Raw genomic sequence first — 22,656 nt, 5'->3', positions numbered from 1 at the left:
CCTGCGGACTGTCCTGATCCCCCAGTGCTTGTATCACATTTGGAAGGTAAAGTGGACACTCATGTCCTCCCCTCCCAGGCAGGCAGAGATCACGCCCAGGGCCCTCAACCCCTGCTCCCCCTGGGCCAGGCCCTCTCACCACACTGTCCGCTGTATCCAGGGCTGCACACGAAGACCAGACTTACTGTCCCACACAAAACCCCAAACCCGCTCACACCCGCGATTCCCAGTGTCACAGGGAGGGACCCCCAGGGCACCGTGCGAGCCCAGAGCCTCGGAACTGATTCATCCTGTGACTGCAAGTCCGTGTCCAACCTGGAGGGTACCGTGCTCCGTGAAATAAGCCAGACAGAGAAAGACAAACACTGCGTGGTACCACTTATACGTAGAATCTTAAAGGAAAAAAAACAAAAGTCAAACTCATAGAAACGGACAGAGGACTGGTGGCTGCCAGGGGCCCCGGGAGAGGCGGGCCTGTCGTCGTCGTCATCAGCGACTCGGCGGGGCTCCTGACAAAGACACTGCGCTGGCTCCATTCTTTTCGACAAGCATCTCATCCCTCAATTGTGAAAACTGTGTAGCTGTCTGGAAAATCGACAGCACGCGGAGGATGGAGTTCAAGTCTGTGCTGCTCTTAGGTCAGCAGTGTGGCTCCAGAGCTCAGATCCGTGGGCTGGGCCTTCCCATCTGAGAAAGGTCTCCTGGCTGGGTTTTGCTGAATGTTCCTTTCAGATCAAATACGCCAGGAGTCTGAGTTAGGCTTTGAAAACTCTCTTCTGAAAAAGTTTTAAAAGTGAAGCAGCAGAACAAAGCTAAAACATTTTAAGTAATTATTTTCAGAAGGCGACCTTCACAGCATCGCATTAGAGTACAGCATCTCACGAGGCAGCCGCCCAGCCGGCCCTGGTCTCCCGTGTGCCCCTCGCTTTCCCTCGAGGGACTCTCAGCGCTTCTTCCAGGTGAACTTCCTGCGGGCGCCCTCCTGGCCTGGCTTCTTACGCTCTCGGACACGGGGATCCGTGGTGAGCAGTCCAGCTGCAGCATAAAAAGAGACGCCTTTAGGAACCACGGAAGACGCAGGGAGGCAGTTGAGTCGCGTGAACCGACAGCTCCTGGAGTAAGAGGAAGCACCCAGGCCCACGGCCGACTCCCCGCCTCACATAAACCTCCAGACAGCAGCGTGCTTTCCCTCTTCGGGGCTATCTTCCTGATTTCTGGGACAAACACCAGGCACATTATTTGAGTCTGCTTGTCTTCTGCTCTGAGAGCTATGATCAATTCCTCTTTGGTTTTAAAACCTGTTCAACTAAGGACAAAGCTGTTCCTGTTTGGCATCACTAGTCACTGCAAGGAAAGCCTCCTGGCGCGCTTACCGTTACAGAAGCGCAAGTCTTACAGACACTGTGACTGTAAAGGTCTATACTGCCACACACTTCACCATCCAGGAGGTTTTTCTTTTCTACCTCTGGTCTCCATTATGTACAAGTAACATATGACTTCACGAACACATTTGAGAAAAGAAACTTACACTTTTTAATTTGTGTGACAATAGTATTTCTTGGGACTTTGTTTCAAGATCTAAAAAAAAAAAGTTTTAGAGTTGTGTTCTCAGCACAAGACTTCCATTCTGGGAGAGTAAAGTCAGTCTTGCTGGTGGCTTCCGCTCTCCCAGTCCTCAGGAGTGACTGCGAGTCACTCTCAGCCTCCGTTCCTGATGTTTGTAAGTATTACACAGGCTGGAGCTTTTCACTGTTTTCTTCACTCCTCCAACACTAGCACTTCTTTGCACTGTGTGCCAGGCTCACATATTTTGTTAAGAGTACTTTTAATGCTGCTGCTGCTGCTAAGTCACTTCAGTGGTGTCTGACTCTGTGCGGACCCATACACAGCAGCCCACCAGGCTCCCCCGTCCCTGGGATTCTCCAGGCAAGAACACTGGAGTGGGTTGCCATTTCCTTCTCCAATGCATGAAAGTGAAAAGTGAAAGTGAAGTTGCTCAGTCGTGTCTGACTCTTAGTGACCCCATGGACTGCAGCCCACAAGGCTGCTCCGTCCATGGGATTTTCCAGGCAAGAGTACTGGAGTGGGGTGCCATTGTACTTTTAATGGCCACACAGCAAAGGCAAAACTTCACTTAACCATATACCCATGGCTTTTGCACGTAATCGACTTAAAAGGTGTGGGAAAAAACAACGAGCTTGCATGGAAGGCAAACCAGACCTGTCTGAATTCTAGCTGAAAAGAAAAGTGCTGACGCTTTATTACTTTTCAGGGCTCACAGAAACTCAAGCTAGCCGTACCTTGGCGCATCCATTCAACCTCATCCTCGGTGATGAAGCTGCACAGGGCTCTGGACATGGCCAGGCGGATGGCCCCCGCCTGCGACGACCGCCCGCCCCCCGACACCGTGCAGGTCACGTCGTGCTTCCCAAGCCGGTCGAGGAAATGAAAGGGGAACATGAGCTGCTCTCTGAGGACATCACAAGAGATGGAGTTAGATTTGCGGCATATACACATGACTTCACAGAACGCTCACACTCTAGTCGTTTATAGGAACCACAACACACGCAGAGACACTGCTGTTTCGGATACTCAGACACCGTGAGAGTGGGGTCGGTCTCTTTTTTTCGGGTGCAGTGGCACAGCTTGCCTCACTGAGGGTGAGTGACGATGCTACTAAGGGAAGCTCTGCTCACCTGCTCGTTTGGGAGCTTAAATATATATCTGCTTTAATTCCTGAAACTTTTAAGATTCCCAAGCAAATGCTTATAAACATAAAGAAACTGAGACTAAAGTTGAGAAAAAAATCAGGAGATATGAGAGCATTTGCATCAGGGTGGTCAAGGTGAGAAAGAACCCCCAGGAAGCGGGGTCTGCACAGTCAGGAGGCAGGTACCCAGAATACAGCAAAAGTCTATGAGGACAGGGAACCACACCCAAAGGGGAGTAGCTAAAAACGGTCCCTCCACTAGTGATCTGAATTAACCTGGACTGGAGCTTCCCTGGTGGCTCAGTGATAAAGAACGAGCCTGCTAATGCAGGAGGTGCAGGTTTGATCCCTGGGTGGGGAAGATCCCTCGGAGAAGGGAATGGCAACCCACTTTAGCATCCTTGCCTGAGAAACCCCACGGACAGAGGAGCCTAGTGGGCTACGGTCCACGGGGTCGCAAAGCAGTCAGACATGACTTAGCAACCAAACAACAAACAACAAAGAGAAGCAATCGGGCAAACGCCAGGAAATCATAAGCCTTGTTGATCGGGATGTATCATCAAGTGTATTTCCTTTAGGATCAAAAAGCCAAACCCAAACGCAGATCTCACCTGTCTTGGGTCACTGGGAAGTAGAGCAGGTAGTCGACCCCATTTATTTCTATCTTCCCACTGCCATGGCCATAAACAACCGCCTCCGCATTTGCAGTCTTTCTCTTACCTTGAAAAATACAAGACATCTATGCGGTGAACATCTTGAAGCCCAGTGCTCTGAGTGAGGCAAAACTACATTAATTTCCTCCCCTCAGAGTAACAATACCTAACACTCTATATAGGAAAGTTCTATAATTATTACATGTCACACAAAAATAAAACAGGCAAACTATACCATAATTGATGTAATGAACTTATTATGGGGGTGTTTTGTTCTTTGATCCCATTTTAGAAGTACTACAACCAAGTAATTCACATTTGTTTACATTATTTTTTTTTAATTAAATTTACCTAGTATTCTTTTTTAAATTAATAAGAATATACTGAATCTCAACTGTAAATTTTTACAATACATGAACAGTATAATAAAGTATAACTAAAAGAAAAGGAATAAAAGGTTGAAATAAAAGGAATCCTCAGGGAAGATTACACTTCTTTGAAAATATTAACTGAAAATGACAAAGGAAGTGATGTTAAACTTTTTAGAGCTGCAGATGGATCATTTAATAGCTCAATTCTTTAAAGTGACACCATGTCAAATGGCTCTGGGCATCTACAAGGAAGACGTGAGCTGAGGACCTAAAGTTTTCGGGTTTCGTAGTTTTGGCGTCTGTCAGGCAGATTCACTGAACATTTTCAGTGAATCTAAGACACTCTGTGATAAACATCTTGTTGTTTCCACCAGCTGAAAATGTGAGAATACCAAGTGCTAATGTGATTGTGCAGGTTATGGGTCCACATCTTTTCTTGGGACATTAAAGGGTTCCGTTTTTCAAAATGTCAACAAGAATCTTAAAACCTTGGAAATCCAGTGTAACAACAGCAAAAATAAACAAACGGACACAATGAACAGCACAGGGCGAGAGCGCACACACGCCCCACCGTCTCCCCTCGCGCGGGGGCGCGCCTCGTCTCCAGGGCGCCTTACCTTGGCCTGTGCTGAAGGCCATGCCCTGCTCGTCATACTGCAAAGGCTCGATCAGATGTTTCTTCGACTGAACGGTCACTGTCCTGCGGAACCTGCCCACAAATTCCTCTTCAGCTGCATCGCACGGCAAGGCTGATAACCTTTCCAGCAGCCGGATGAACTGTGCATACTGCAGACAATAAAAATTCATTAGGAGATGGGAGTGTAATTGCATTTGCTAAGTTTTTTCTATTTTTATATACTTGATCTTTCCAGTGTTGCTTTTCTTGATGAATTCTGACAGGATGACACTCGCACTGCTTCTAAAACAGCGAGCAGGCGTGGCATTCTCCCTGGGCACCTCTGGTGCTCAATCGTTTCTTTAGAGAAACAAAGAGATGAACCTTTCAAAGAAAAATCCATTTTTCTGAATTGGGATATTACAAGAAAGTGAAATTTAAATTCCGTTTCAAAAAAATATTTCGATGATCTTTGAGTGTGACTTCTACTCTTTTACTAGAATTGCTATCAAGAGGAGCTTCATAAATAATTTCCAGTGAGTTTCGCACAGTAAAATGGGGAGAGTCTGATTTTGAGAAAATGTACCTCTTAAATTATATTTCATAATACACTTGGCAAATATATCTTTAGCTGTTCAAGCTGTGTTACTTTAATGTTTATGATTTCCTTTAAAACTGAACAATCAAGCTATTTAAAAATTCAAGAGATACTTGACTTAAAGGGCAACCTCTTGAAATAAATTATCCTTGCTACTCTGTGCATTTTTTTAATAGTTCTTGAACATGTGATTAGAAAGTAAACAACTTGGTATTAACCCCTTAAAATTAGCAGCAGAGCAGTCACTCTGAAGTGTTTATGCAGGAGGAGACAGCTGAAGCTTGACATCCCTGGTGAGCAGAGCGTGAAGCCCAGCTTTCTGATAACCTGATTTATGTTTTTGCCAACCCTAAAAATCAGGCTCGCCTTTATGACCTCTGCCTTTATAGTGAAAATCTGCCACTAATGATTTGAAATATATAAAAATCACACAGGTAAGATTCAAAGGGCTGCTTCAATGATTGCCTCCAAGGATGTTAGGAGAGAAGCGGTCTAAGGAAGGGTGAGATACTTAGGTACCCAGCCTGGTAGAGCTCCATCGCCTCCATTCACAGCTGTCCTTCCCCAGCTGCTCTCAGTTCCCCTGAATGTGCCGTGACACCCTCGAACCCACAAGCAGGTAACTACAGGTGTGACACAGCCGGCCTCAGGAACTGAGATCATGAGTCGGGCTATCACTGACCACTCCTGCCTCCTTCATCTCAACACCAGTTGTCAGCTTCAGGATTTCTTCCATTCGTCCAAAGTACAAAGGCCCCATATATTTACAGACAGATAGATGAATAGATGAGCCTATATATTTGGTTGTTTTGTTTTCATGGCTGTGCACCTTTAACAAAGTCTTTGGGATATTTCCAAAATGAAAACAAACTTGTTATTTTATTAAAAAATGAAAGGAGCCAGGAAATGGGAAACACAGAAATGATGCAGTCAGTTAAGAGGCAAAAGACAGATTTTTTTCAGCTGCACCCAACACAGCGATACCGACTTGGCAGTCAGGCTATTAGAAATCAACTCCGGCTCTACCACTCACCAAATGTCCAACACCTCACTTTAGCAAACTGCAACTTTTCCAACACATTAATTTCTGTAATAACTTAAGTGAAGAACAGAGAAATTTAAGTATATGACTTAAAATCTACACGGTGGCAAGGTGCTAATGTCAGTCACTGCCATTGGGAGGGAAAAAACCTTTCTTGAAACAATCTGTGAAATTTATCTATACTCTCATCTTCTAGAAATAATCTAAATCCAGAACATCAACATATTTAAAACATCAGATTTCCTCTGATAATTTTGAAATATGCAAGAATACTGAGCAAATAAGAATCTGGCTGAGACCTAACCACGGATCACCATCTTTACAGGCTTTTGGGAGCCTGCTAAAAATGTATATTCCTGGGTGATGCCGGTGGGAATTCTGAGCAAGGCCTGGACCGTGGGAGACCGAATTTTGTTCCCAGCATTCCAGGTGATTCTGACAATGGTGGTTTTGCTGATTCTAAGAACTGGCCACACAGACACTGCATATGCTAAGCAGGAAGGGCACCCTGTGCTTCGTTTCTTTCCTATTTCATCTGTAACGGCTCCTTATACTTACCATTGGCCTGTAAAATTAACACCCGCTCTATTGAAGGATGTAAAAAATGACACCCGCCACACTCCCCCCAAGACAACGGGCAGAGACACGGCCAGCACACTTGCAGGGGAGGGTCTGGGTCTTCTAGGCTGCCACCTTCCTGGCCTACGCACAGAATCAGCTTCAAATTTTTTTTTTTTTTAAAGGAAAACTGTCTTAGGAACACATGCCTCTTGAGGAACATTACTATTAGGATCCTAAATATTAATATAGTAATTGTCTACAATCTTACGGCACAGGTCCCCTTAAATTAAAAAGATTAATTACTCACGTCTTGATCTGACAGTTTTTCTACTAACATTTCTTCCAGTTCCTCCTTAATCAGCCATCTGCTGCCAATCGGGTCTCTGTTAAAATATCACATGTATTCTCTTTTAAATTAACCATGCAATGAGAGTTACACCATGAAAGATCCCACAAGTGGTAGCGATTCTTGACGGGGGAACACACTTTTGTATTAGTACTACACAGCTGTAAAATTCCATCCAAGTGAATAGTTTTTTTAGATAGGTTATTACATTTCCTCAGTCTACTTTAAAAGAAGAGATACCCAGTCTAGCAAATGTCCCGTTGGCAGAGTTAGACTCGGCAGTGTGAAACGTGCTGGATATTCAAGTCACCAGATTCCTCAAAAATTCAAATTGTGCTTGCTTTTCAATAATTTGTTTGAAAGGAGAGGTTATGGAAGCACAGTAATCTGTCAGTGGACTAAAGTAGTAATGAAAAGTAAAGAAAAGGCTAGGGGTAGTACTTACAGCCTAAACTAGCCGTGTTCCAAAACCGGGGTCTTTTGAACAAGAGAAAACACAGGAACGTGCTGTGCTCTGTGTGCTCAGTCAGGTCTCTGTGCCCGCAGGACCTCCAGCCCGCCAGGCTCCTCTGTCTCTGGGATTCTCCAGGCAAGAATGCTGGAGTGGGTTGCTACTCCTTCTCCAGGAGATCTTCCTAACCCAGGGATTGACCCCACATCTCTTGTGTCTCCCTTGCATTGGCAGGCAGGTTCTTTACCACTGTGTCATCTGGGTCAAAAATTTATGTCTTTTGAATAAGAGGAAATATATGACTAACCAGTCCAAAATTTAAAACCAGTTGGTCAAGTTGATGGATCTAGTCTATCACTGTTTGCTAAACGGATGCACAAATCTTTAAACACAAAATACATAAAACACACACACACACATACATACATAAGCACAAAAATTTTGAAGAAATAATATTCAAATACAGTAATTAAGTGCCATTTATGTATAAATCTGGAATGAAGTAATATAAAAATAACCTTAATATTTACATCCTCTCAAACACACAAAAAATTATAAAGATTAATGCTGAAATAATGAACACATTTTTAAGCTTTATGTAATGCCTAAGAAACACCAATGATAAGTGGAATGTTTTTAGTTAGTATTTTAACACCAAGAAGAACTTACTTGGATTTAGATTTTTCTGAAAACAGACCCTTGGCTCGCAGCTGGTCCTGCCGTTCTTCTGCGTGGAGCACCTTTCCATACGCTTCCTGTGGCAAGTAAAACACGCTAGACCGGGAGACAGCACGTTCTCATCACTACTTTCTACCTCCCTTGAGTCCCCTCATCTCAAAAGTACCCCTCCTCAATTCTCAAGTCACAGCTGCACAGCAAGTACTGCTGAAAATGCTCTTCCACAATACTGTTTCTCACTCAAACTGAAGCATGGTAGAGTAATTTCAATGAGACTTTAGCATTCTGCAGAGTAACACACTTCAACTGGATTTAAATAGCTCTATAAAAGGTTTACAACTAGCTCAGTGAGGATATTAAACACAAAATAAAGTTATAAATGATTTTCCTTAAGAATTCCTCAAACAAAACCAAAAACTTTCCTTAAAAAATTCCTAACTTATATAGCAATATGCCTTTAAACTTGGAGAAATACCACTAAAAATTATACTTAGCACTGAACAACTTTTCTAATATTTAATACTTATGTAATAGTTAAGTCTTCACCATGTAGTCTGTGTCTTTATAAGTTCTCTATTAATATTTACTTCTCATTATTTGATTTCTATTAATTTACTTTCTAACAAAGACTTCAAATCTATGTCACCTGTTAAACTGTAATGCAAGTAAGGGAAATTTACCATTTTGTTAGAATTGTAAAAAAGCAATAATCTGGCAACACAGGTGATTAATAAAATACATTTTTCCAGGAAATGAGTTTACAACAAGCAGAATAACGCAACCGTCTCCCAGTTTTTTTGACTGAGCCTATGTGAAGACTCACGTTGAATCGGTGTGTACTCATTCATCATTTCATACTAATTTCATGTGCGTGTTCGTTTATAATATACTAATCGACGGAACAGACACGCTCAAAGGATGAACTAGAGATGATTTATTTTTTTTCTTGCTAAATCATGAGAACATCCACTAATCTCAGAAGACACAACTGGTTACTCCGAGATGCCTGTCTGTATTTCAAACAGTCTTAATAATCTCCAGCTTGGGGGACAACCTTGTGTGGGGGCTGATCAGAGCACTATTTTATATTCAAAGCTGCCGACAGAGAGTCTGCTCTAAGAACAGGAGTGTCCCTGGCTGCTGCCTCTGTACTGACCAGTGCTTACATTTTATTATCTTCATTCTGCAACCTTTTCTCAGGAATCCATTTCTTTCAAGTGGAAAAGGGAGAACGGGCAGACGAAGGAAGAAAGGATGTGAGGACTGCACCTTTGATTTGCATAAACATAGGTGAGAAAAGCCCAGATCATACTCCATGGGCTAGGAATGGTGAGATGAGGACAGAGCTCATTTCCTGTGGCTGGGAGACTCCTGAGAGTGTGTTTTGTGTTGTTTGTTCTTGGAAGGAGAGTAGAACTGATAACTTAGACAAGAAGAAGAAAAGCAGCCACATGTAGAAACTGTGAAGCCGGGTTGAGCATCTCCAAAATGGTGAAGAATCACTAACCAGTCAGAGGTTCTACAGCTAAGACACCATCAGTAAAGCCCAATACCAGGTCAGAAATGCACCGTCTCAGGATCCACCCCAGACTTCCGGAAGAGGAACCTCTGACATGGGCTTACTGATCTGTTAGAACCATGCCCTGGAGTAATGTACACTGAAGTCCGGGTTTAAATACCGGAACTACGGAAAGAAATTAGGTTAATTCAATTCTATTGTCCAGATTAAAAATAACTACCTCTACAACTTGGACAGCAAGAAGATCAAACCAGTCAATCCTAAAGGAAATAAACCCTGAATATTCATTGGAAAGACTGATGGCTAAAGCTTCAATACTTTGGCCACCTGATGCAAAGAGCCAACTCACTGGAAAAGACCCTGATGCTGGGAAAGACTGAAGGCAGGAAAAGAAGGGGACAACAGAGGATGAGATGTTTGGATGGCATCACTGACTCAATGGACCTGAGTTTGAGCAACCTCTGGGAGATGGTGAAACACAGGGAAGCCTGGCGTGCTGCAGTCCATGCAGTCACAAAGAGTTGAACACGACTGAGCGACTAACACACCCAGCTTCTTAAAGATCTATTTAATTTTCTGGAATAACCAAGGCAACAAAAACAAAAATAGTTGACCTGCTTCATAGGTTAAGTTTCAAGTCAAAGTTTGGGCTGCTAAAGTTGTTATTGTTTGCTGGTGACTTCTGAGCAATGTTTACATTAAGTCCACATTTTTCTTAAACTTTTCACTCTGCTTTTATCTTCTGCAGTTCATATTTAGTTTCATAAAAATGCATAAATAGTGTATGTAAAATCACCAGAAAAAATGTCGAAAATGAGAAAAACCACCCATGAAGGTACACGCCAAATTTTGAACATGCTAAGTTCTAATCATTTATGGAGCTTCCCTGGTGGCTCAGATGTGCTTTGACAGTTGTGATCCATCAAGTCATATAATGCTCACATTAAAGCCCCTCATTCAGTTCTCTAAATATTTAGGAAAATATATGTAAAGTTCTTGGCACAATGCCTGGCCTATAGCAATGGCCAAGAAAGGACACAGGGGTGAGGTATGGCGTTTGGGTGTCAAATAAGCGAAACCACTTTATGTGCATGCCGTTTCTACCTTTCTTTCTCTTCTAAATAATAAACCCGCTCTTCAGAGCCTGTCCTGGCTACTCTGAGACAAGAGTCGTCTGGAAAGTACACCCTACAGCTTCAGCTCCCTGAAGAGGTGTGTGCACTAATTTACATCAGAAAATCCTCGAGAGTATAAAATACGCCAGGCACTGCCAACATCACAGATTATCAGGACTGGCTTCTGGTCTATTGTTCAATTTCCACTTAATTTTTAAGGGGCGCCAGAGGATTAGCCGTGACCCCAGCCACGCTAAGTTTATATACTGTATTTAATAGTATAATTTTCAAATATGACAGGAATAACCCAGATGTGAAATGCTGAATCATTAATCACAGCTATGATTAATATTTCATAAAATCAAAGCCAGTCTATCTACCCCTCATGTCATCAGATTTCCATAATGTATGAGTCGCATTTAGAAGGTGCCTAATTTGAAAATACCAGATGCTCAGGGTGCAAAAAAGAAATGCTTAAACTAAACTCTTCCAAGAGCATGAGCAATACGATTTTTAGTCTAAAGAAATCTGATTTTAGGCTTCCCAAATCTGTGTTGGTTTATTAATCATGTAGAAGTTCCAATTTTAGGAAAGGCAAACAAATAACATTTCTTAGGAGGGTGATACAGAAAATGTATGTATATATATTTTTTTTGATATACAAAATATATACAACTAACAGTAATTACTATCTTAGCCACTAGTTCAATACAGTTGAGACTTTAAAATGTTTGTTGGGAAAAAGAAAATCACAGAAAATAAATTTCCTAAATAACAATCTTCTCAAAATTTTTTGGCTACTGGCATATACAAAACCAACTGAAATAAACATACATATAATTCATTTCTCGTGGATTTCATCATGCTGTTTATCTAGAGTTCCAAGAGACATATTTCCACGGGATGCTGTTTATCTAGAGTTCCAAGAGACATATTTCCACGGGAGACCATGGCTATCACTTCATGAACACAGTATGCTATACAGGTACACTTCATGTAATGCTATTCAGCACAAACAAAACAGTCTCACATACAGGTCACAGAGACAAGTTTCTGGGAAAGTACACACCAGGAGTAACTACACAGGAGTGCTTGTGACTCGATACCATACATTTTTACTACCTAAAGCTCCATCATATATTTAGAAAAATAATCTTATAAAAGAAGTGATCTGATTGAAATGAACAGAGGCGGTAAGTTGAATCGGTTTTTAAAAATTGATTTTCCAACATACAAGATCCACAACAGTAATTATTCACATGTGAGGAAAACGTATATTAAAGATACTTCCAGAACAGCAGATTCTGTTACTCAATTAGTTACCAAAGTAACTCTCCACTATTCTTGCCTGGAGAATCCCATGGACAGAGGAGCCTGGTGGGCTACATACAGTCCAAAAAGCTGCATGGAGTTGGACACAACTGAAGCGACACAGCACGCACAGATGCATGTCAAGAAAGGACTGCAAACAGCACGCAGATGCATGTCAGCATGGTCTGCAGCTTTCTAAAAGGAAGCCCTTAATGTAGCTGTAAAGTGGAATTCTGTAACATGTCACTGTGGGAAGGGTCACTGCTTTAAGTCCGTTTTTAAGAAGCGCTGCTTCCAAAGTTTTCAACGTGCACTACCCGGTGGCAGGGAGGATGTAAACTAAGGAAGAATCTGGGTGCCAGGTCCCTGGAACTTTCGTTAGTTGGGTCTGCAACAACGTAAGTGGAGATACACACCCCTCTGGGGCTGCTGTGTGAACCCAGAAGTTATGTAAGTCACTTAAAATAAACTGGAGAATTTCTACATGAGCCAGGCAAATGAATCCTGTTTATACCTACACTATCAGGATTAGAATCACTTCTTTTTTTTTCCACATTTTTAACTTTTTCCCCCCTAATTGGGTAGAATAGTTTAAGTATATAATAATCTGCTGCTGCTGCTACTAAGTCGCTTCAGTCATGTCCGACTCTGTGCCACCCCATAGATGGTAGCCCACCAGGCTTCTCCATCCCTGGGATTCTCCAGGCAAGAACACTGGAGTGGGTTGCCATTTCCTTCTCCAATGCATGAAAGTGAAAAGTGAAAGTGAAGTTGCTCAGTCGTGTCCGACTCTTAGCAACCCCATGGACTGCAGCCCACCAGGCTCGGGGATTTTCCAGGCAAGAGAACTGGAGTGGGTTGCCATTGCCCTCTCCAATCTACTTATTCCTTAATTTGACCTTTCTTTGGTTAAAAATTTCATCTGTGGCCATATACTTGCTTTGAATTATAGAAATATTCTGGCAATACTCCAATGTTTACTGTAAGACAAGTCATGAAATATAAATGAGGTTTCTAAATTCCCAGTGTAGCTTTTAGAGATGAAGAACCTTATCTTAAAGGTTATGGTGGGGAGAGCTGATGGAAAATTTCAATAAATGCTGAATGTTTCTGACAGCTTACAGTGTTTTCGAAGTGTCTCACACCCTTTCCCGAGCTCTGGTTTCATGGGACGTGAAAAGGTGTCTGGGTGGAGAGGTTTCAGGTCACTTCCTTTACTATCTTTTTTCATTCTGCTCCTGAAAGCTTAAATCATGTCTGAGAAATATACAAGTTCTACTGGTGAGTGGCTGTTAAGGAGATGGAAAGTCATCTGCTTTGGGTAAAAAAGGCAGATGAGCAGGGCTGTCCAGCACTGAGCCCCTTAATCCTCAGTGATCCTTTGAGAAACCATAAGGCTCTCATCTCCTCTTATTTAAAATGACCTTTACTGTTTAAGAATGTACTCATTAGTACTGTTTCACACTTCATTCACTACATACGTACATCTTACTATTTTGTAAAATAGATGGTTTTTATTGACTTTCCCAGGAACCTGGAGACAGCTGCATGGCTGTGCCCACAGGAGGGAGTTCCAGCCAACCTGCCTATGAACTCTCTGGGTGTAACACACTCAGAGTATAACACGCTCACTCAGGGTGTAACACACTCAGGGTATAACATGCTCACTCAGGGTGTAACACATTCAGGGTGCAACCCCTGAGGACCAGGACGTGCTCCTGCACCTTACATTCTCCCAGTAGCTTCACTTCCGGGCAAAACAATGAGCTGCTTCTTTCTGAGAATCCTCTGCTTCCCTCAAAACTGCCCCAACTTCTCCACAAAAGAACCGGATGGACTAACTTCAGGCCAGTGGGAAACAGTGCTCACTAAAGCTTTAGATCTCATCCTCAACTGGAAGCTGCAGCAGGCCTGTGTTACATAACTTTAACAGGCAGGCAGTGATCAGACATGGGAAAGCGGCTCCAACGTCATTACAGAAGGTCAACAGATGCCACAGAGGCCCCCGGCAGAGCCGCACACAGGCTTGGGATTGGTGCTCTTCTGCCAAAAAGCCTGGCCGAGGACGCCCATGGCTCACACCATCACAGACTGCCCAGGACATGGGAGAATCAGAGTTTGGCTTAGAGTCTTTTACCCCGTCACATGGGAAGAAATGACACCGACAGCAAGAGACGGTGGCAACAGTGATTCACTTCCCGCCCACCTGTCAGTCTTTGGGGGTTCGATGCCCTGGGCTGTGGTGGATGGTAGTAGGGAGGACTCCCCTCCCACAGAGCGAAGGGCACCCCTCCCCACCGAGAGAGGGCAGAGCAACACAGGGAGCAGCTTCGAGGTATATTGTCTTATATCACATGCGATGCCTGGTTCACCACAAACAGGGAGTGTTTAGTCACATACACAGTTCAGGGTTACAAGCAGCTTCTTGCATGACGCTGACCCACACCGGCCTGGCAAGGACAAGTGTGATTAACAACATGTGCCCTGCATGAGGTGCAAGCACTTGGCATGCACTTAGGGAAACTCCTATCCTTTTTCCCATACATATAATTAGTTTAAAATTTCATAAGGTGCAGTTTTTGAAAATACAAATTTTATTATCTGAATTAATATGCTCAAATTTAACCAAAACATCTGTAATTCACAGGTGTAAACTGTTCTGATGGACAACAAAAACAAATACCAAACCCACAGTGTTTGGGGGTCAAAACACGCAACAGACAAGACAGAGCTAAATTACTAGATTTAACTAAAATGCAGAAGCCCAAAGAACTCTCCTGTATGTAATGAAACTATATGATGCATAAAGGAAGACCGTTGATAAACTGAGTGTAATCTGACATTTGAGTTTAGACTGGGGTAGTATCTGATTGGCTGAGAAACCAACCAGATTCTTGAGTGATCCCTTTTAAAAACATATAAACTAAAGTTAGGCCTCTTCTCCGATGTGTAATTTCTTCATTATGATGGAATGCAACTAAATACCATGCCCTGAGGTTGCTCCGTTTCAGCCCAGACAAATGCAAATGGCTTGTCGGGTGACAGCTGTTTGATAAGGCTCCTCTCCACGACCCGCACGCTTTACTTTTTCCCGTGAAACTTGGGATGAAAGGCAGAAGGCAGGAAGAGAATTAATGTAGCATACAGTCTAAAGGCAATGCTACAACCGTGATTAAGTAGAAAAGTTAAAAGGCACAGATTTTCCACAGCTTCGCTGCGTGCAAGCCATCCGTGTAACAAGCTGACAGCCGAGCGCGCCAGCTCCATCACCTCTCCGACAGCTACTGCGCCGCTGCGCCCCTTTTCAGGGGGAATTTGCGTCTGTACCATGAAGCGTTGTACATTATTTCTGAGCTCTGCAGGGGGCTCGAGTCCATATGGAACCTTCACAAATATTACCACAGATCAAACCAGCGGCGTCAGGAGGCAGATTTGACATACCTATTTAAATGAGCGGCAGGGGTCCCCGGGCGGCCGCGGGCGGTGCGGAGAGCCTGGGCAGAGAGCGCGGCCGGCTCCATTACTCAGCAAAGATGCCCTCCGCATCCATCATTCATTTCATTTCTGCTGGGGCAAGAAGCTCATTTGCCCAAGGTCAACAGAAAGTGAAAGGAAGGTTTTCTTTTTTTCCACGCCCCTCCCCAAGAAATAAATGCACCTGACAACGGGGGATTCTATCCTCTGGCTTTGCAGAGCGCAAACACCAGCCAGCTTGACAAAGCAGAGTACCCATGTGCGCGCGGGCCAAGCTGCCCGAGAGTGCACTGGGGCCATGGAGGCCTGGAGACTGTTTCCGTTAACTGGGAGAAGTCATACTATGAATAAAATAAAACTTGACACCGTGTTCTAAAGATGAAGCGGGGTCTGTTGTTTAAAACTGGGTATCAGCATCCAGCCTTTTGTCACTGTAACTGTAGGAGATGCCCCAGTGTGTACACCATCAAACACCTGGGCTCTGCAAGAAAATACAACCTGTTCTCAGGACAGGCAAATGCGGTGGGGGGTCAAAATGTAGTGAAATCACTTCTTTGTGGGTCCTCTAGACCCTGATTCTAGCCTCATACACCGTGCTGGCCTATGAAAAACAAATTGTATTTGAATAACTAATCATTTCATGGCAAATAGATGGGGAAACAGTGGAAGCAATGACATATTTTCTTTTCTTGGGCTCCAGAATCACTGCAGACAGTGACAGACAGAAATTAAAAGACACTTGCTCCTCGTAAGGAAAGCTATGACAAACCTAGACAGTGTATGAAAAGCAGAGACATCCCTTTGCCAACAAAGGTCTGTACAGTCAAAGCTATGGTTTTTCCAGTAGTCATGTATGGATGTGAGAGCTGGACCATAAAGAAGGCTGAGCACCAAAGAACTGATGCTTTCAAACTGCGGTGCTGGAGCAGACTCTTGAGAGTCCCTTGGACTGCAAGGAGATCAAACCAGTCCATCCTAAAGGAAATCAGTCCTGGGTGTTCATTGGAAGGACTGATGAGGAAGCTCCAATACTCCAGCCACTTAACGCAAAGAGCTGACTCACTGGAAAAGATCCTGATACTGGGAAAGATGGGGGGCAGAAGGAGAAGAGGGGGACAGAGGACGAGATGACTTAGTGACTGAACAACGAGAGGGAAGGACTTTGCCTCTTCCCAGGTGAGTGAGTGCCCCATCACCCAATGATGTCTTTCCTGATTCTGGCCCTGTGATGCACACCCACACCTGCATACTGACCTGAGCATCTCTTTCTCAACACGACCTTTGGAAGTAAAAGCGTTTTAAGGACAAGCCATTCTGACATAACTTCTCTAGTGCTTACCTTTAGCAAAGATAAATTAATAAGATATAAAGCCTTTTAACATACTGTCTTACCTCTAGAAGTCTTACTTTTTGTCTGTTATGAAACGTACTAGGTAAATTCTGAAGCTGAGCAAAATCCCTGGTATCATTAGTTACTTAGCTAACAGTTCATGTTATTTACCATAAGTGTGATATACTTACATGCATTAATGAATAGTATGACTGTTTGCCAGTGTAAAAGAGAAAATGAAATGGGCGGCCATCTTCTCCCCACTGGACAGCTAATAAAAACCAAATGAAAACAAATAAGAAAAATAAAAATACAGAGACCAAATAGCCTGCATTTAATTGCGGTTTTGTAATTCTGCAATAAGACATGCTTTTAATTCTGATTAACTTTTAAAATAACAAAAAAAAGCATTAATAATTAGAATTGAGTTTGGCAGGTTTAACCTAAATTTAGGATATTTAATATTTCATACCCATTGATACAAAACAATGTTTATATTCCATAAAACATTCCTAAACATTTCACCATGAGGGTTTCCATAATTTGTTTTAAATTAACACACAAAATACCAGTATTATCTTGCTAGAACAAAACAATTTGTTTGGTTATTAATATAATGCACTCCCATAATCTTAAAAAGGAACACCAATAAAGTCAAATGTAATACAGTTAGGAAAATATAACACAGAAGAGAACGAAATGGATTTGTCTGTGCCACTCTGTTTCAACTCTGTGGAGACACACCTCCCAGAGTTTAAGAAGTCTAAAATAGAAGGGGCCCCACACAGGATGTTATGTGTGGTTCCTTTTGAAATACAGATAATCATTCACATCCAATAAACAGCAAACAAGCTGAGAAATGGCGTTGTAGCAGTAGATGAAGCCAACGTTAACTCCACGTCCTTGTGTGTGTATGGCAATGTTACTCTGTTAACCACTGGCAAGAACTCCGAACACGGAGGTTATACTCTCTACTGCACGAGTTGTAAACGCTTTTCTCCCCATCTGCCCGCCTTCCGACCTTGTCTGGGGTGTCCCTCACAGCCGAGACATGCACAGTGCGGCAGTGGACTCTGTCCCTGTTCCTTTATGGCGGTGCTTCTCAACTGCTTTTTCATTATCATCCCTACTAAGGAACCCTTACTAGACACTTTCTCCCTCATCGCCTGTCTCCCCAGGAAAGCTGAACACTGTAGATGCACCGAATATCTGCTGACACACACTGTGGCCCTTTCCAGGGCCACAAACATAGTAACAGCTAAGATTTTTTTGCCTCCTATGAACCAATTTACACTCCCTTGGGGGCAATACCACCCTCATTGAGAAAACCTGCTCTAAGACTCTGGGCTGTCTAAAAACTATTTTCCTATATACTATCTTCTGGAATTTTTCTATGTTTTTTCTGATCAGAAATTTAATCAATATGCAATTTATTAACACATCTGCGAGGCAGAAATCCAAGTACAACCTATTCTGTCCAATAAAGAGGGTCATTACTCCATCAGTTTTTTAAAGATAATATGCTCTTTTCTTTTGAAATGTCACCTGTACAGCATGTAGGGTATCTTCCTCTTCTGGGATAACTGGATTATACACAGGCCAATTTAAGTGAATACACTTAAAATGAAGGCCATTTTATAATAAATGGTGGAAAACAGGTGTGTACTGGTATCTCACTGTTGCTTTAGTTTGTGTCTTCCTGGAGCATCTTCTCATCCGCTTAGTTTCCACCATCTGAGTATGTTCTCCGGTGATGTGTGCTCGGTCTCTGGCTCATTTTTAAAGCAGGTGGTTGTTTTCTTATTGTTGAGTTTTAAGAGTTCTTCATACATTTTAGGTAACAGTCCTTTAACAGATGTGTCCTTTCTAAATATTTTTCTACCGGCCTATGTCTTGTCTTTTCATTCTCTTGACCATGTCGCTCATAGAGCAGAAAATTTTAACTGTAATGATATCCAATTCATCAATTCTGTCATGAACCATGCCTTCAGCGTTGTATCTAAAAAGCCAGGGGCAAACCCGTCTTCTAGGTTGCTCAGTACTGGTTCAGTTTCTCTAACAGGTACAGGCCAGTTCACACTGTCTACTTCCTCGTGCTCAAATTTCAGCACATGGCCTTTCAGTGAACTGGTCCACTCCATCTGGGTTATCAAGTGGGTGGGCATAGAGCTGTTCACAGTATTCCTTGATTATCCTTTTAATGTCCCAGGACCAGAATCGCTGCCCCCTTCCTTTGCTGATAACAATATTGTGTCCTCTCTCCATTTTTCCAGCTATGCCTGGCTAGAAGATTATCAGTTTTACTGTCTTCTCAAAGAACCAACTTTTGGTTTTGTTCATTTTCTCCCTTAATTTCCTTTTTTTCAATTTCACTGACTTCTCTTCTAACTTTTAATGTCTCTTTTCTTCTGCTTACTCTGATTTAACTTGCTTTTCTGTTTCTACTTTCCTCAGATGGATGTTTAGATAACTGAATTTAGATTTTCCTTCTTTTCTAATACATGCATTCAGTGCTACAGATTTCCCTCTGAGCACGGCTTTGGCCCACTCTTCTTATCTTAATAATCTTTCAGATATTAGAATCCCCCCACCAGAAGCAAGCTTAGAGATTATTGCTCTGGACTCCTTCACTGCATTTACATATGCCCACCTTCTGAGATAGAGATGCTTGTTGTGTGTGTTTATAAGTAAAAGTGGCATCTCTTGATCTATCCAACTATTTGTCCCTCTATTAGAGAGTGTGTAATTGAAAGAACTTAGGCTGCAAAGTCAAACTTCTTTGGTTTGTTTTTTAGCTTCTTTACTTAATAGTTGTGACCGTAACTGGGTTATTAACTCTTTTGTGAATCAGGCTGCTCATTTGTGAAAAAAAAAAAAAAAGAAAACCACAAAATAATCACGAGGATTATGAGAATAAATGAACAATACTTAAAACACATATATAAAAAAATACAGATGGCATCCAGCTGCATTCACATCACACACCTGCTGCAGAATGAATGTCTGTGCCCACCCCCACCTTGCAGGAGCCTTGAGCCCTATGGAGAAGCCGCTGCAATGAGAAGCCTGCATACCGTAAGTAGAGAGTAGCTCCTACTTGCTGCAACTAGGGAAAGTCCACACAGCAGCAAAGACCCAACACAGCCATAAATAAATAAATAAAATAAATTAAAAATTTTTTTAAAACCCAGAAAGTGAGAGTAATCCAAATGCTCTGCTGATGAAAATTCATCCTCACCAAAACAAGGTAAACTGAAGGAAACTTCTGGTGAAACAAGGAAACTGAAACACAACCCTCCGAACTGAATTAAATATCCTCAAGCAAACATTTGGAGTTTTTGGAGAACACTTTGAATCAACAGTTCAAAACTGAAAACAGAATGGACAAAAAACTCAAAGAAATGAGACAGCTTGATTAAATTCAGGGGAGAAACAGAAAAAGTTAAAAGAATCAGGAATGTAGACTAGCTTATAAGTAATTTAAAAGAGAATAGACTAAAACATAATACATTAAAAAAAAAAAGGAAGCAACCCAAGAAATGAAAATGAGATAAAGAAGTTAAGAGTCAGAGTTGGTGTGACGGATCTGGAAGGCAACCAAGGAAGGAATAACACTTATATAATTGGAGTCCAAAGGAAAAGAATTAAAAGTGGAACAGAACTAAAATTTGTAACTGTTAAGAGAACTATTTCTGGATGTAAGGACTTGAATCTACCTATTGAAGAACTATCACCACTGTAATCTAACCCTCAATAATAATCAACTGGATGCCATGCTTTCACAAAGCTACTAAATAGACAAAAAACCCTTTAGACCACCAGGGAAGATGACTAGCCCAGAACTCCTCAAGGCAAGGCAACAACGGAGCAGCAGTTTCAGTAACTCAATGAAAGAAGTACGAACCAGAGACTTTCTCCTTCAGCGAAGCTGTCCTCCAAGTATCAAAGCTATGAAAAAACAATTTTAAAAACTCAAGAATTTCTATCCATGAGCCCTTTTGGAAAATCTACCAGGAAATGAATGAACTGCATTCAACCAACAGATGACCAGGGAAACCTTAGCAAAAGGAGCTGTGGATAGCTTTTAACCTCCCACATCGGAAAACAAGAAAAACAACAGTTATCTACTCACTAAAGCTGTTGTGAAAATTATGAGTTAATGTACGCAAAACATTGAGAACTGTACCTGGTCTGCTCTAAGTTTCAATAAATACCAGTTGGTGTATTATTCAGGACACTTTTCAAATCAATTAGAATCAAGTTACCCATGACAATTTTATACTTTTAAATATATCATTTAATATGATATATTAATGTATATTAATATATATGAATATCATTATAGACATTATGTTTTCCTCTTAGGTTTTCTTCTTCCATTCACCAGACTTGCTAGCACTTGATCAATTTCACCAATTTTTCAAAGGGTTAGTTGGTTTTATTTGTCCTACCTTTTCTTTTAAATTCCTTTAATTCAATCATCCATTTCATTCTTTTTCTGCCTTCTTGAACTGACTACTGTTCATTTTATTTCTAGTCTTTCTCAAAGCTTAATAAATACGTTTGCCTCTGTGTTAAACATTGTCCATATCCCATAGGGTTTAATATGAACTGTCATATATTTTTCAGCAGTCTGTAATCTCAATTTTGATTTCACTTTAACCCCAAAGTTTTACAGTTCTAATCCACATAATTTCTATTTTTATAATTTGTTGGGTTTTCTCTACAACCTACTGCATCATAATTCTATTAATATTCCACTGGCATCTGCATAGAAAATGTATTCTTTGTACTTCAATCTGTAGCTATAAAATCATGCTGTGTTACTCGAATTCTTTAGAGCGTTAGTTAACAGCTTTTTGCTTTAAATGTTTCCATGCTAAATGCCTGGTGCAAAAAGGTTCATGGTCGTCAAAGCCACTTAATGGATATTAGGTTTTATCAATATAAATTAACATTCCTGCCTCACTGAACCCTTCCCTAAGCTCCCTGAGTTCCATTCTGTCTGGTATTAGGGGTTCCTCTTTGCTTCTGTCATCAACTGGGTACATATCTTTGTTTTTCCCAATAATTTTTTAATCACTTGCTTTAAACAGCAGAGCAGGATTTTATGTTAACTCAATCTAGAAGCTTCCATCTTTTGATAAGGGGAGTGGGAGCACATTCAAAGTGCCATAATCTATTCAAATCTAAAATTCAATGATACTTTTTAACATACAAATCAATTTGTTCTGTATTTACAAAGTATAGCAAAATTGGTAAGTAGGTCAATAGACAGATGGCAAATTCTAGCTGATTCTAAAGGTATAGTGTTTGAAGTGAAAGTGAGTGTTACTTGCTCAGTTGTGCCTGACTCTTTGCGACCCCATGGACTGTAGGTAGCCCAGGCTCCTCTGTCCATGGAATACTCCAGGCCGGGAATGCTGGAGTGGGTAGCCACGCCCTTCTCCAGGGGATTTTTCGAACCCAGGGATCAAACCTGGGTTTCCTGCATTGCAGATGGATTCTTTACCATCTGAGCCACCAGGCGAGCCCCCAAAACACAGATAAATGTACTTAACTGAAATGTAAGAAAATCCTACCAACATGGACATGTTTCCAGGATAACACATGGGCATTTTGCAGGGATACACGGACACTTCAGTGGTTACAGTCCAGCTGACAGTAGCAAAAGCTTCCAACTACTGAGAAGCTGGTGTGACACCAAAGGACCAGGCTCAGAGGGGCAGACACACAAGAAGAGGCGCAACCAACAGAGACACAGAACAGAGAGAGAAGAACACAGGTGAGGAGCCTCCGGGGCTGAAAAATGGAGAAACCACTAAAAGAGGGGGAGCATCACTATCGTTATGATCATCTACAGAAAAGCTCTAAGTGTAAG

The 22,656-nt window shown here is 42.0% G+C and overlaps 1 protein-coding gene across 1 annotated transcript in view; it reads right to left on the bottom strand.

Moving 5' to 3' along the window:
* Nucleotides 1-373: 373 nt before the first annotated feature.
* Nucleotides 374-22,656, bottom strand: part of MRPS9 (mitochondrial ribosomal protein S9) — a 37,977-nt gene continuing 15,694 nt past the window's right edge. Inside the window, exons 5-11 of the mRNA XM_019969846.2 lie at nucleotides 16,967-17,046; nucleotides 8,018-8,103; nucleotides 6,859-6,934; nucleotides 4,352-4,520; nucleotides 3,322-3,430; nucleotides 2,301-2,470; nucleotides 374-1,035 (exon numbers count right to left, since the gene is read on the bottom strand). Coding sequence (XP_019825405.2) covers nucleotides 944-1,035; nucleotides 2,301-2,470; nucleotides 3,322-3,430; nucleotides 4,352-4,520; nucleotides 6,859-6,934; nucleotides 8,018-8,103; nucleotides 16,967-17,046 — 782 coding nt within the window. The 3' untranslated portion in view covers nucleotides 374-943. The remainder of the gene's footprint in view (nucleotides 1,036-2,300; nucleotides 2,471-3,321; nucleotides 3,431-4,351; nucleotides 4,521-6,858; nucleotides 6,935-8,017; nucleotides 8,104-16,966; nucleotides 17,047-22,656) is intronic.

This window comes from Bos indicus, chromosome 11, assembly GCF_029378745.1.
Source record: "Bos indicus isolate NIAB-ARS_2022 breed Sahiwal x Tharparkar chromosome 11, NIAB-ARS_B.indTharparkar_mat_pri_1.0, whole genome shotgun sequence".
Lineage (NCBI taxonomy): Eukaryota > Metazoa > Chordata > Mammalia > Artiodactyla > Bovidae > Bos > Bos indicus.
The sequence above is the reverse complement of the archived record's forward strand: the minus strand, read 5'-3'. Positions and strand labels throughout refer to the sequence as shown.